General features: G+C 40.9%; 1 protein-coding gene across 1 annotated transcript in view; it reads left to right on the forward strand.

The window, feature by feature from the left end:
- kynu (kynureninase) overlaps positions 1–16,040 on the forward strand; it is a 213,464-nt gene that overhangs the window by 64,984 nt on the left and 132,440 nt on the right. Inside the window, exon 2 of the mRNA XM_072579727.1 lies at positions 3,636–3,825. Coding sequence (XP_072435828.1) covers positions 3,657–3,825 — 169 coding nt within the window. The 5' untranslated portion in view covers positions 3,636–3,656. The remainder of the gene's footprint in view (positions 1–3,635; positions 3,826–16,040) is intronic.

A 16,040-nucleotide genomic window follows, 5' to 3' on the forward strand; every position in this document is an offset into this window, starting at 1 on the left:
AGAGAGATGGGAAGTAGAAGAATATAGGCCAATTAATGCAGCATGTGTTGTTGGAAAATGATGGAGTCCATTCTTAAGAAAACATAGCAGGACATTTAGAAAAGCTTGACATCAGAGAGTGAACATGGTTTTTTAAAGGAGAGATATTGTTTGACAAATTTGACAAATAGAAGTCTTTGAGGGTAGGTGAAACAGGGATGATAAACAGAAACCCATAGATATTGTGTATTTGGATTTCCAGAAGATTTTTGATATGAACAAAGAGCAAAGAAAATTACAGCACAGGAACAGGCCCTTTGGCCCTCCAAGCCTGCACTGATCCAGAACCTCTACCTAAATCTGTTGTCTATTTTCTAAGGATTTGTATTGCTCTGCTCCCTGCCCATTCATGTGTCGGTCTGGATACATCTTAAATGATGTTATCATGCCCACCTCTACCACCTCCACTGGCAACGCATTCCAGGCACCCACCACCCTTTGAGCAAAGAACTTTCTATACATATCTCCTTTAAACTTCTCCCCTCTCACCTTGAACTCGTGACACCTAGTAATTCAGTCCCTCGCTCTGGGGAAAAAGCTTCTTGCTATCCACTCTGTCTACACCTCTCATGATTTTGTAGACCCTGTCAACCTCCATCTTTCTAATGAAAATAATCCTAATCTACTCCAGTTGATATAAATTGCCACATTAAAAGATTATTGCATATGATAGAAGCTCACTTTACTGGGGATGATGTACAGGATGATATGAGGCTTTGTTAACACACTGAAGATAGAGAGTCAGGATTAATGGGCCTTTTTCAAACTGGAAAGGCATAATTGGCACAAGGATTAATCCAAAATCTTCAATTATTAACTATCTTTATTAATGTCTTGGAGAAGGAAGAGTGTTCAGTATTCAAATTTTATGAAGGTACAAAAATGTGTAGGCGAGCATATATTATGGTGAGAACATAAGAAATCTGCAAGAAGATACACATAGGATGAATAAATGGACAAAATCTTGGCAGTTACAGTTTAATTTTGGAAAGTGTGAGGTCATGCACTTTGGTATTAATTGTTTTTTAGATCAGATTCCCTACAGTGTGTTAACAAGCCATTTGGTCCATCAAGTTCACATTGACTCTCGAAGACTAACCCACCTAGACCCATTTCCATACATTTAACCCTGACTGGTTGGAAGAATGAAAGTCAGACTATCACTTAAATGAAGAGTGACTCAGAAAATTGCAGCACAGAGGTATCTAGGTGTTGCGCATGAAACATAAAAAAAAATCAAGTAATCAAGAAAGCAAATAGAATTTTGGACTTGATTATTATGGGGTTGGCGTTTAAAACTAACAAAGTCTTGATTCAGCTATAAAGGATATTGGGGAAGCCACATCTGAGTGCATTGTGTCCAGTTGTATTCTCTATTTATGAAAGGATATGTTGGCACTGAAGGGGTTTAACAGAGATTCTGTAGGCTATTTCCTGGGATGAAGGGATTGTTTTATTGAGAATATCTAAACAGGTTCAGCCTTTGTGGCTATGTCATCATAGTTTTACTGGACCATAGTGTCCTGCTCTCTCATTAGAGAGAGAAGTGACTGGTGGTGACTTAACCTGAGGGCCACCAGACAAGCGAGGGAAGAGGTTGAGAAGGAGAGTCCTTCATGGTAATCTCAAACCAATGATGCAAATTGAACTCACGCTGTTGGCATCACACTGCTCTGTAAACCAATGATCTAATATTCTTTGATTCTGAATGCGCTTGATAAAGTAAATGTTAAGAAGATGTTTTCATTAGTGGGGGAGTCTTGAAATAATGATGCACTCATTTAAAATTGAGATGGAATGGAATTTGTTCTCCCAGAGGATAAAGAATGTCTGGAATTACCGACTGCAAAAAGTTGTGGAGGTTAGATGACGAGAAGTATCTAAAGAAGAGCTTGGTCAACTTTAATAAGATTGAGGAATTGAGGGCTATGAGGATTGGCTCAGAAGAGGAGGTAAGGCCAGGGGCACATCATCCATGACCTTATAGAAAGGTAAAGCAGTCTTGCGTGGCTGAGTGGTCTGTACCTACTCCTATTTCTTCTGTTCACTTGTTTTATGTGTCAAACCTCTTTAGTTGTTACCTCTAGAGCCACAATAATCCAGGAAGTGTAGAAAATTAGACCACATTCCTTACTTGTGCCTAATGAATGATGGACATGCTTGGAGAGCTGGGAATTTGTCTTGCAAACGTTTCGTCCCCTGTCCAGGTGACATCTTCAGTGCTTGGGAGCCTCCTGTGAAGCTCCCAGGAGGCTCCCAAGCACTGAAGATGTCACCTAGACAGGGGACAAAACTTTTGCAAGACAAATTCCCAGCTCGGCGAACAGAACCACAACAACGAGCACCCGAGCTACAAATCTTCTACCAAACTTTGAACATGCTTGGAGAGTTAGGAAATGAGTTAGCAGCTGCAGAATTTCCAACACCTGGCCTGCTGTTGAAGCTGCACTATTTCAATGGAAGATCCAATTGAATTTCTGCCTGAAAGTAACCCCTGGAATATTCATAGCAGGGGATTCAGCAATGGCGATACCAAGGAGAGATTCTCTCTTGTTGGATATAGTAATTGGTTAGCACCTGTTGGGTGCAAATATTATTTGTTTCTCAGCCTTGATTTTAGATTGTTATGCATGAAAATCCAGACTGGTTCAGTAACTGAGCAGTTGCAAATAGTACGAAACACTAAGCAATCATTAATATACATTCCCACTTTTGACATTATGATGGTGGGAAGGCCATTGAGGAAGCAGCTGAAGATGTTAAAGCCTAGGACACGACACTGAACCTCTGCTGTAATGAAGCTCTTGTGCTGAGATGATTGTCCTCCAACAAACACTTTTCTTTGTGCTATTTATGACTGCAACTACTGGAAATCCTTCTCCCTGATTCCTGCAATATTTGTTAGGACTTTTCTATGCCACACCCATAATGCTGCTGAGTATTTTCACTCACATCTCACATATTTGAGTCCAGTTATTTTGATACGTTTGCTCTTCAGTTGGAATGAACCAAGTGCCTCTAGCATAACCACAACTATATGACAGTCATTATTGTGCAAGTGAAGGGTTTCATGCAACACGTAAAAATGATATTAAATCTTCTAGCAAGATTTCTGTAGAAGTAAGCTTAAACTGGTATTAGCAATTTATCTTCTTACTAGTCAATATTTCTATTTAAAGTGAAATGCATAATATATACACTGAATATACAAGAACTTTTTAAACAGAAGTTTAAATACTGATAACAAGCATAGAATGCTGGAGAAACTCAGCAGGTCTGGCATTGTCTGTGGAGAGAGAAACAGAGTGAAACTTTTGAGTCTGATATGAACTGGAAATGTTAATTCCGTTTCTCTGTCTACAAATGTTTTATGATGCTCTTGTCCTTTTGTCTTCCTTGCATCCAATCCCGACATGCCACATCATGTTTCCATGCCCACCCTTCCTCTGAATAATACAGGAGTACCATGAAAGCCATTTGAAGACAGGCATGAACACTTTCTGATTTGTGCGAATGACTTTAAATTACAAAAACATTTCATTTTAAATTGCAATTTACTTTATGTGAGTAACCCATTTCTTTTCTTCCCCTTTTAGAGTGATCGCAGCTTCTCAGCCATGGACCGACATGCTGACAATTCCCCAGCTCACAGGTTGGAATCTATTGCCTCCATTTTAGGGTGCAGCATTACTGATGAGAAGCTTGCAAATCATTTGGATCAAGAAGATGAATTGCAACATATTAGAGACCAATTCCATATACCCAAAATGAAAGACCTCCCTTTTGGTAAGTTCTAATGTTCCAATAGCAACAGAGTACTGACATTTCATATTGAGTCGAGAAACATAAAACTTTAGTTTTACGATCAGTGGTTGTAGGAGCAGAAGTGGCCATTTGGCCCAGTGAGTTTGCTTATTCAATGAGATGGTTGCTGATCTGATAACCAGATGGTAACATAAGGAAAGCCTTTTATATACAGGGAATGGTTAAGATTTGAAAACACTGGCTCAGTGCAGTGAATGTACATTTGGTCACAACCTTCAAATGATACTGAATAATTATCAAAGAGAAAATATTTTTATGGCTGCAATGAAAAAAGTGGGTGAGTGCAATGAGCTGTATTGTTCTTTCAGACTTGATGGGCTGAATGGCCTCCTTCTGTACTGTCCTGTGATTCAAAGCCATTCTCTATTACTTCCAAGTCTATTTTTCTGCCTCTTCACCATAATCCTTACATTATTCACTGATTAAAAGTCTGGCTATCTCAGCTTTGAGTATTCTAAATGACCTAGCCTTGACAATGGCATGTGGCTCAGTGGATGGTATGCTGCCTCACAGCACTAAGGCCAGATTTCAACACCAGCCTGGTGTGGCATTCACATGTTGTCCCTGTGTCTGTGTTGAGTTTCCTCTGGGTGATCTAGTTTCCACCCACAATATAAAGATGTGACATTTAGGGGGAATGTAAGGTTACAGGGATAGGGTCGTGGGGTAGGTGTAGGTGGGATGATCTTTGGAGGGTTAATGTGAACTTAGTGGGCCGAATGGCCTGCTTCTACATTGTAGGGATCCTAGTTCTCAACGATAAACATTCCACAGATTCACAGCTATCTGAGATAATAATTCCTCATCTTGATTGTAAATGGGCAATCCCTTTCCTTGAGATAATACTCTCTGGCCCTAGAATCTCCAAAAAGGGAAAACATTTACCCTGTCAAGGCAATTGAATCTATATGTTTCAATATGGCCGTGCCTCATTCTTCTAAATCCATGAGCATTGGCTTAATCTTTCCAACCTCATTCATAGCCATGATCAAGCTGGTGAACCTTTTCTGGACTGCCTCCAATGTCATTCTATCTTTCCTTCGATAAAAGGGCCAAAACTATTCACTGTATCGAAGCGTGGTCTGACCACTGCTTTGGATAGTTTTAGCAAGAGCTTCCTGTTTTTATACTCCATTTCCAATGAAGTAATACATAACAATACTTGTGTCTCTTGTTTTATTATTTTTGGAATGCTCTTAATGTTCTTTTCCATGAAAATTGATTCAAAGTATTTAGTCATCACCTCTTAAAACTCCTGGTCCACTGTGAGGACTATAGATTCCTTCCATCAGCATCTTCTTCCATTACTTCACCAAATAGGATTCTACATCTTCTGATCATATCTTGTTGCTACATTTATTCCTTCCCATACTAACAAAGTTACCTCATTTATCTTTCCTTTCTGTCTGCCCTTTTGAAAGTCACAAACCCTTAAGTTTGTTCCTAGCTTTGATCTGCTTGTCACCATGTCAGGAACCATAACTCTGTAATGACTTTATGATACTAGATCATTAACCTCCATCTGTGCTGTTCATCTATTTATTTTGTTCTAAACACTCTGTGCACAAAAGGCCATTCATTTTGTTGTTTTGCCATTTTTCTCCTTTTGACCTTCTGTACTATTTTTAAATGTCCGTAAATTCTGGCCCTTCCTGTCTCAGTCTGAGCAACATTATCTAGATGCCTGCTTGTAATTTTGCCATAATCCTTTCACTTTGTAAGCCTACATATCCCATTTCCAGAGAATATGCCCCCTCTAATTTGAGTAAAGCCCTCATTATTCAGGTTGTCAGGACACAGGTTCCAACATGGTTTGTGTGAAGCTAGTCCATGAGTACGCCTCCCTTCTACCCCATTACTCTTGTGAGTGATCCATGAAGCAAAATCCATTAGCCCACATCAACCTTTGAACCAAGCATTTAACTCCTTGGGCTAAATCTTACATTTTCTTGGCTAAGTGTTAATTTTGTTGATTGTCATGAAGGGTTTCTCTCTACAAGATCTCACTCATTTATCACTAAATCTGCCTTAATAATTGCCAACCCTATTCCCATGACATACCTCGAGTTCAATTCTAGTCCCATTCTCTCACTTGCTGTACCCAGAACCATTTGTGACTGCTGGGACATCCTGGAATGGATTAGCATCTCTAGTCCAATCTGAAATAGGTCACTTTGCACATGGACACATACTGTTAGTTGAGAGTTATCCTGCATGGTTCCTGACATTTACCCCCAATATGACTGAAAAGAGAAAATCAGTGCCCCACTTTATGGGTAGTGACCTGGAGGTCCTGTTGGATGGAATGATACAAAGGCAGGACATACCTTTCCCCAGCTCCTGCAGTAGACGCCATGACACCAGACCGTGTTTCCTGTTGAAGGGCTTTTGCCCGAAACGCCAATTTTCCTGCTCCTCGGATGCTGGCTGACCTGCTGTGCTTTTCCAGCACCACTGTAATCTAGACTAGACCATGTCAGCCCTGTCCCAGTTTGCCACCCCAGTCTGTATGTTTTTTAGCAGTCTGGAGGAAGTGTAAGTGCCATCTGCTCTCTCATGCCTTATGCTCACTCTATCGCTGTTACTGTACCCACCTCCCATCAAGGCTTCCGCTCTACCTTTTTCACTATTGCTTAGACTATTTTCCCTCACTTGCTGTCACTTACCCCAGCTGCCAGATGTGTTAGCTCTTTCTTGGAACATAAATCCCCTTCACCAAAGCTAACAGCTGTGCCATCCACTTTCATCTCCCTTCAAAACTGCAGTTCTGTCATTATAGGAGGAAAACTAATAGGGTAGAACGAATCAAGGTGTGTGTGTGTGTATGTATGTGTGTGTGAGAGAGAGAGTGAGGGAGACATATTGATGACATTTGGCTCTTCACCCCTCATGTGATTCTGACTGCCAGGATCTTTTTTTTTCAGCTTGCTGACCCATGACTAGTGGAGTTCGACATGGGTCAGTGCTATAACAATAACTGTTTACAATATATATTCATGACTTTGAGGAAAGAAGTGAATGTACTGGAGCCAAGTTTTCAGACAACACAAAAAGAGGTGAAAAGGCAATTTACAAGAAGGATACAACAGCTTGTAAGAGATATTGATAGGTTAAGTAAGTGGGGACAAAGATGACAAAATGGCGTATAATGTGAAAAATCTTAAACTTGTTCATTTTGGAGGGGAGAGCAACAGCATAAAAGGACTTAGAGGTACTTGTGCACAAAACACAGTTGCAGCATATCATCTGGAAGGCTAATGGAACGTTGACCCTTTTTTCAAGGTGTTTGGAGCATAAGAGCAGGGAGGTTTTAAAAGATGCTGGTGAGACTATATCTTGAGTACTGTGAGCAGTTTTGCTTTCCTTATTCGAGAAAATAAACTATTTCACTGTAGACAGTTCAGAGAAAGTTCATTCGGATAATCCCCATAATGGAGGGATCGCCTTATGAGCAAATGTTAAACAGGTGGAGACTTCTTATTTAAATTTAGAAGACTGAGGTGTGATCTGATTGAAATGTATAGGATTCTTAAGGGGTTTCTCACAGTAAATTCTGAAGAGATGTTCCCTCATGGGAGAGTCTGGAACTAGAGGGCATAGCATCAGAATTAAGGCATGCAATTGAAAACTGAGATGAGGAGAAATTTGTTCTCTCAGAGGGTTGAGAGTCTTTGGAACTCCTTGCCATAGAGAGTTGGAGCACAGAGGCCTTGTGTATATTTAGTGCTGAGATAAATGGATTCTTGATCAGTGGGGTATGGTGCATTTATCCAAAATGCTCGGGACCAGCTGGTTTTCAGAATTCAGAATTTTTCAAATTTCAGAATAAGTGGCAGCTTGATGGTAATTTTTTTAAAAAAATCTTTCCAAAGAATAGACTTACTGTGAGTAAAATGGGCCCTGAAACAAAATTGAGGCCTGCCAGTGCTGAGCCATGCCTCCACACATCGCATCTGAGTAACACGCATCGAGTGGGTATGGAGTTGGGTTAATTGTTTGCACGTCCAACCTTAGTGATGAGAAAAATACTACACCAAAAAAAACCTTCAGACTTTGGAGCTTTTCAGATTTTGGGATTTTGGATAAAGGGTTGTCTAGCTGTATCAGGGTGACAGGGAAAGGGCAGGGAAGTGTACATTAGGAATATTCTTTGATATATAAATCCCAGCACTTCTTTTAAATTACATTCTCAAGATAGCTCAGCTTTTCTAACAATAGATGTGAAGTCTGTCTGTGTCCCAATGTTGAGTCAGACTGACAAGCCCTCTGCACAGTTTTGCAGAATGTTACATGGATTCAAGCCGTTTTTGAGCAAAATAAAAAGTAATTCTGCAAAAACAAATTCACCCCATAAACCTATATGTGCGTGTGTGTGTAGGAGGAACACTGCATGACACACACACACACACACACACACACACACACACACACACACACACACACACACACACACACACACACACACACTCAATAGAACATAGAAAAGGCCCTTTGGCCCACAATGTTGTGCCGAGGATTAATCCTAACGTAAAATAAAATAACCTAAACTACGCACCCCTCAATTCACTGCTGTCCATGTGCATGTCCAGCAGTCACCTAAATGTCCCTAGTGACCCTGCTTCCACCACTACTGCTGGCAATGCATTCCATGCATTCACGACTCCTATATACTCACACACCATTGCAGACTCTCTCTCATATGCATACACATATACCCCTGCACTCACACCCACATATACCCTCTCACAGCTACATACCCCATCACACTCACACACACACACACACACACTTAACCAAGCTTACACACACACACACTTTATCTCGTGCACTCACACCCATACGCACACGCTCACATGCACACTCACTCTGTCACTCCTACACACGCACACATATAAGTTTATGGGGTGAATTTGTTTTCGTAGAATTACATTTCATTTTGCTCAAAAACAGCATGAATCCATGTAACACTCTATAAAACTGTGCAGAGGGCATGTAAGTCTGATTTAACATTGGGACACAGACAGACTTCACGTCTATTGTTAGAAAAGCTGAGCTATCTTGAGAATGTAATTTAAAAGAAGTGCTGGGATTTATATATCAAAGAACAGAAACCAGCATATCCCATTCTAAAAGATGAAAAAATTAATCTGAAGTGTTTACTGTATCACATCTCCATAACACTGGACTCCTTTAGCTATAAATTCTGTGATCATGATCTCATCCTCCACAACCACCTGATAAAGGAGCGACGCTCTGAAAGCTAGTGCTTCCAATTAAACCTGTTGGACCAAAACCTGGTGTTGTATGATTTTTAACTTTCTTAAATCTAGAATATCATTTGAAACTTTTTAATTTGCTTAACTTTCTCCATTTTAATATCATTGACTAGTATTTGTTGTATTAAGAGGCAAGCACCTTGCTAGCTCATATAACTAGCTCTTGTAGCACAGTGGTAGTGTAGCTACATCTGGACCTGAAGTCTTAGATTCAATTCCCAGCTGCTCAAGAAACGTGCAGTAACATCTCTGAACATGTTGATTTGAACATATCTATAAGCTAATCCTAAATTATCAAGTGAACATCATATTTGCAGAACAGACTTTTCAAGGAGGAGAAAGTAAGGACTGCAGATGCTGGAGATCAGAGCTTAAAAATGTGTTGCTGGAAAAGCGCAGCAGGTCAGGCAGCATCAAAGGAACAGGAGAAATGACGTTTTGGGCATAAGCCCTTCTTCAGGAATGAGGAGGGTGTGCCAGGCAGGCTAAGATAAAAAGTCCTTGGCCTCCTCCATCGCCAGACCATGGCAACATGACGCCTGGAGGAAGAGTGCCTCATCTGCCGCCTAGGAACCCTCCAACCACAAGGGATGAATGCAGATTTCTCCAGCTTCCTCATTTCCTCTCCCCCCACCTTATCTCAGTCCCAACCCTCAGACTCAGCACCGCCTTCTTGACCTGCAATCTTCTTCCCGACCTCTCCACCCCCACCACCTCTCCGGCTTATCACCCTCACCTTAACCTCCTTCCACCTATCGTATTCCCAGCGCCCCTCCCCCAAGAACCTCCTCCCTACCTTTTATCTTAGCACACCTGCTTGGCACACCCTCCTCATTCCTGAAGAAGGGCTTATGCCCGAAACGTCAATTCTCCTGTTCCTTTGATGCTGCCTGACCTGCTGCGCTTTTCCAGCAACACATTTTTAAGAACAGACTTTTCGGTTCAGTTTAAAATGAATTTTGAATTTTAAAATAACCTGTTTTATGTCATTGGGTGAGCAGAGATTTCTTACTTGTACTGTCTAGAACTTTTGCATCTACGAACACAGGTTCTGACTTGAGAATTGCTGGAAATAGTGGGGAGTATTCAACTTCTGACTTAATAATTCTGATTTGTAATAGGTTCACCCAAAACATATAACTCAAACACTCTGCAGTACATGACTATTTGGTACTAACTGTTGAAACATGAAGTAAGTACAATACCTGTAATCACTCATAAGTAATATACTTCCCTTTGATTGGTCCCCGAGTGACCAAGTCATCCTTTCCAACTAGTTGCAATATGGAAGCTTCATTAAGTTTCTTTTGTACTTCAGTAGTAGAGAGGAACACAAATTTATTCTGAGAATGGCTTCTAGCTCAATGAATATTTTAAGCATGGAAATGTTCACCATGGCAACGTCAATCTTCTTTGAGCTTCCTTCAGTCAAGAGTGCTAAGGATTTGAGTTTGCATTTGAACAGTGAATAATTCCCTACCCTTCATATTGTAATGGGCTCATTTGTTAGAATGTCAGTGCAGCCTAGCTTACCTAAAGTATTCAAAACTCATTAACTTGAAAGGTTTGTTAACACAGTTCACACAGAGATGGCTGAGCATCACTGATAACACTGTCTGAAAAATCGCTGTGATTGCAAAAAGTGTTTCAACGAGTCTTAACCAAGCCAATGGTTTCTCCATTAAACCTGCTCGATTCTTTCAAGGCATAATGGAAATTCAGTCAAGACCTTTGTACAAAGTTCTCTTTCCATAAAGCCATGAGTGTTTCACCTTCTATTCAGACATGATTGTTAGTTTGGAAGGTTCCATCTAAGGATCTTTGGTGAATTTCTGCAATTTCTGCAATGTATCTTATAGATGGCACAGACTACTTTCAGTGGTGGAGGGAATAGATGTTTGTGGATGCGGTTCAAATCAAGTGAGCCACTTTGTTCAGGATGGTGTCAAGTTTCTTAGACTGTTGGAGTTATGTGTATCTAGGCAAGTGGAGAGTATTCCATTACACTCCTGAGTTATGTGTTGTCGATGGTGGAAGGCTTTGGAAAGAAGAGACGTGAATTGCTTAGGGTGGAATTAATAGCTGGAAATAAAGAAATGGCAAAACACAAATTATTTTGTATCTATCTTCACAACAGAAGACATGGAAATTACAAAATACAGGGGTGAAAGGGAGACACGAGCTTAAAACAGTCACGAAATATCTCGAGAAAAAAATGCTTTGAAATTAATGGCACGTATGGTTAACAAGTACCTTCGACTTGATGGCCTGCATCTTGCAAAGTTGTTGCAGAGTTAGTAGCAGCATTGATTGCCATCTTCCAAAATTCCCCAAACATTGTGAAAGTCCCTGAAATGAGAAAACCACTCAAGAAGGGAGACAGAAAACAAAAAAAACAAAAGAACCTGGAATTTAACAGCTATCATTGGGTATTAGCTGGAACCTGTTATTAAGTATGGGTAGCAGGGCATTTAAAATATCATAAAATAATCAAGTAGAAGCAACATGATTTTCTGAAAGGGAGACCATTTTGACAAAATTACTAAATTTCTTTGAAGGTGTATTGGACAGAGTGGATAAATAAAACCAGCAATATAAGTAATTGGATTTTCAAAAGGCATCTTCAAAACCTTCAACAAAGAGCTATGAAAGAGGTTGCTAAACAAGAGCTCATGGTTTTATTGTAATATATGAACATGAATAACATTAGTAAATTTGCTGATGATACAAAGCTGGGTGGATGGGTGAAATGTGATGAGGTTGTTAGGAGATTACAGGGTGACCTGGACAGGTTAGGTGAGTGGTCAGATGCATGACAGATGCAGTTTAATGTGGATAAATGTATGGTTATCACTTTGATGGCAAGAACAGGAAGGCAGATTACTACCTCAATGGAATCAATTTAGGTAAAGGGGCAGTACAAAGAGATCTGGGTGTTCTTGTACACCAGTCAATGAAGGTAAGCATGCAGGTACAGCAGGTAGTGAAGAAGGCTAATAGCATGCTGGCCTTCATAACAAGAGGAATTGAGTATAGAAGCAAAGAGGTGCTTCTGCAGCTGTACAGGGCCCTGGTGAGACCATACCTGGAGTATTGTGTGCAGTTCTGGTCTCCAAATTTGAGGAAAGGCATTCTGGCTATTGAGGGAGTGCAGCATAGGTTCACAAGGTCAATTCCTGGAATGGCGGGACTACCTTACGCTGAAAGATTGGATCGACTGGGCTTGTATACCCTTGAGTTTAGAAGACTGAGAGGGGATCTGATTGACACATATAAGATTATTAAAGGATTGGACACTCTGGGGGCAGGAAACATGTTTCCGCTGATGGGGGAGTGCCAAACCAGAGGACACAGCTTAAAAATATGGGGTAGACCATTTAGGACAGAGATGAGGAGAAACCTCTTCACCCAGAGAATGGCGGCTGTGTGGAATGCTCTGCTCCAGAGGTCAGTGGAGGCCCAGTCTCTGGATTCATTTAAGAAAGAGTTGGATAGAGCTCTCAAGGATAGTGGAATCAAGGGTTATGGAGATAAGGCAGGAACAGGATACTGATTAAGGATGATCAGCCATGATCATATTGAATGGTGGTGCAGGCTTGAAGGGCAGAATGGCCTACTCCTGCACTTATTGTCTATTGTCTATTGTCTATTGTCTATGATAGAAGATTATCTAATGAACAGGAAACAGAGATCGGATAAATATGTCTTTTGCGAGTTGGTAAACTGTAATGTGTAAAATGCTGTCAGGATCAGCTAGTTCTAATCCATATGAATGACTTTGACAAAGGGACAAGACTATTGTAATCATATTTGCCGTCAATACAAAGAAGACTAAGAAAGCAAGTTGTGAGGAATACATGTAGTGGCAAGAAAGGGACACAGAAACTTGAAGTGTATGATCAAAAATGCAGTCAGATAGATTATGAGGTGAGAAAATGTGAGGTTGTCTACTTTGGGAGAGAAGTAGACAATAGACAATAGATGCAGGAGTAGGCCATTCAGCCCTTCGAGCCTGCACCGCCATTCAATATGATCATGGCTGATCATTCCCAATCAGTATCCTGTTCCAGCCTTATCTCCATAACTCTTGACTCCACTATCTTTAAGAGCTCTATCCAATTCTTTCTTAAATGAATCCAGAGACTGGGCCTCCACTGCCCTCTGGGGCAGAACATTCCACACAGCCACCACTCTCTGGGTGAAGTAGTTTCTCCTTATCTCTGTCCTAAATGGTCTACCCCGTATTTTTAAGTTGTGTCCTCTGGTTCGGCACTCCCCCATCAGCGGAAATATGTTTCCTCCTGCCAGAGTGTTCAATCCTTTCATAATCCTATACGTTTCAATCAGATCCCCGCTCAGTCTTCTAAACTCAAGGGTATACAAGCCCAGTCACTTCAATAGAGAAGCAGAATACAATTTAAATGGAAAGACATCATAGACTGCTACAATATACAGGCATCGGGATATCCTTGTACATTTAGTACAGTTAGCACGCAGGTGCAGCAAGTAATTCAGAAAGCAAATAGAATGTCGACCTTCATGGGCTATAAAAATATGGATGTCTTGCCTACAGCCAGAGTGGGCATTGCTGAAACGCCATCTGAAATATTGTGTGAAGTTTTGGTCACTTTACCTAGGAAGGGCTATACTCATAGAATCATGGAGTAATAGAGATGCACAGCATGGAAACAAACTCTTCAGTCTAACTCATCCATGCTGACCAGATATCCCAACCCAATCTAGTCCCATCTGCCAGCACCCGACCCATATCCCTCCAAACCCTTCCTATTCCTATACCCATCCAGATGCCTTTTAAATGTTACAATTGCACCAGCCTCCACCACTTCCTCTGGCAGCTCATTCCATACACGTATCACCCTCTGAGTGAAAAAGTTGTCCCTTAGGTCTCTTTTATATCTTTCCCATCTCACCCTAAACCTATGCCTTCTAGTTCTGGACTCCCCAACCCCAAGAAAAAGACTTTGCCTATTTATCCTATCTATGCCCCTCATTATTTTATAAACCTCTATAAGGTCACCCCCTAGCCTCCGACACTCCAGAGAAAACAGCCCTAGCCTATTCAACCTCTCCCTATAGCTCAAATCCTCCAACCCTGGCAACATCCTTGTAAATTTTTCCAGTTGCTTTCAAGTGTCACAACATTTTTCCGATAGGAAGGAGACCAGAATTGCACACAATATTCCAACAGTGGCCTAACCAACGTCCTGTACACCCACAACATGACCTCCCAATCTTGTACCCAATATTCTGACCAATAAAGGAAAGCATACCAAGCGTCATCTTCACGATCCTATCTACCTGTGACTCGACTTTCAAGGAGCTATGAACCTGCACTCCAAGGTCTCTTTGTTCAGCAACACTCCCTATGACCTTACCATCAAGTGTATAAGTCCTGCTAAGATATGTTTTCACAAAATGCAGCACCTCGCATTTATCTAAATTAAACTCCATCTGCCACATCTCAGCTTAATGGCCCATCTGAACAAGTTCCTGTTGTAATGTGAGGTAACCCTCTTCGCTGTCCACTACACCTCCAATTTTGATGTCATCTGCAAACTTACTAATTGTACCTCTTATGCTTACATCCAAATCATTTATGTAAATGCTGTCATTGAAACAGTTCTGAAAAGGTTCACAGGATTGATTTTTGGAATGAAGGAAGTATATATTGAAAGTTTGAACAGATTTAATATATACTCCTTGAAGTTTAGAAGGGGTGAGTGCTCTTTTTGAAACATACAAGTTTCTGAGGGGACTTGACAAGATAGATTTTGAGAGGATGCATCTTGCCATGGAGTGATCTACAATTAGAGTCTCAACCATGTTCATTATTCAGGGACCTTGGGCATTACTTAAAAAGGTTCGCTTCAAATGTAACCATCCTTCTGTCCAATATCTTTATCTTCAATCATGCACCAATTAATGCAGATCAAGGGATTTCCTCTCCTCCCTCTACTGATACGTAGCCTGCACAGTTTTACCAGTTCTATAGTTTCTGTAATTCTACAGTTCTGTAAGTTAATTTGCCCTGCCTGGAGCTGAGAAAATTGCAGCCTAGTCAGGATGACACCCTAAGTGAACTTTATCTGGGTGTTAATTGAGTGTTTAAGAATCTGAAGAGAAGGCACAGCAGGAAGGTGCATCCCACTCCAATCTACTTGGTTCAGGGTCGGAATCAGGCACTGGATATTGGTTACTACTTGCATATTTGAAGAAATGAACTTCAGCCTCTGTGAATAATTCTGTGCAAATTTGATTTACATCATCTCCATGTTCCCTGATTTTAAAAGCAGGCCTGTAAAAACATTAAGTATTTGATGGTGCATATCAATCTACCTCCTACTACTGTCTGCCCTGTTGAAATGCTCATCATCTGCAACAGTACTTGTTAATGACTTTGTTCTTTGGAGAGTAGGCACATAGCTGACTTTCCTCTCTGCCTTAGCTTAAGGCCACTCATGTCAAATGTGTTACCACATATATATTTGTAGTTATGCCCCTCATACAAGCTGACGTCATCATCCTTGGAAAAAGACTTTCACTGTCGACCCTATCTAATCCTCTGATCATCTTGTATGTCTCTATCAAACCCCCTCTTAGCCTTCTTCTTGGGTCTAAGAACAGACACAAGTCTCTCAGCCTTTCCTCAAAAGACCTTCCCTCCAGACCAGGCAACATCGTGGTAAATCTCCTCTGCACCTTTCCCAATGCTTCCATATCCTTCCCGAAATATGGGGACCAGAACTGTACATAATATTCCAAGTGTGGCCGCACCAACATTTTGTATAGTTGCAGCATGATATTGCGGCTCCAGAACTTAATCCCTCTACAAATGAAACCTAACATTTCATGGGCGGCACGGTGGCATAGTGGTTAGCA

The sequence above is a fragment of the Chiloscyllium punctatum genome, chromosome 10, assembly GCF_047496795.1.
Source record: "Chiloscyllium punctatum isolate Juve2018m chromosome 10, sChiPun1.3, whole genome shotgun sequence".
Classification (NCBI taxonomy): domain Eukaryota; kingdom Metazoa; phylum Chordata; class Chondrichthyes; order Orectolobiformes; family Hemiscylliidae; genus Chiloscyllium; species Chiloscyllium punctatum.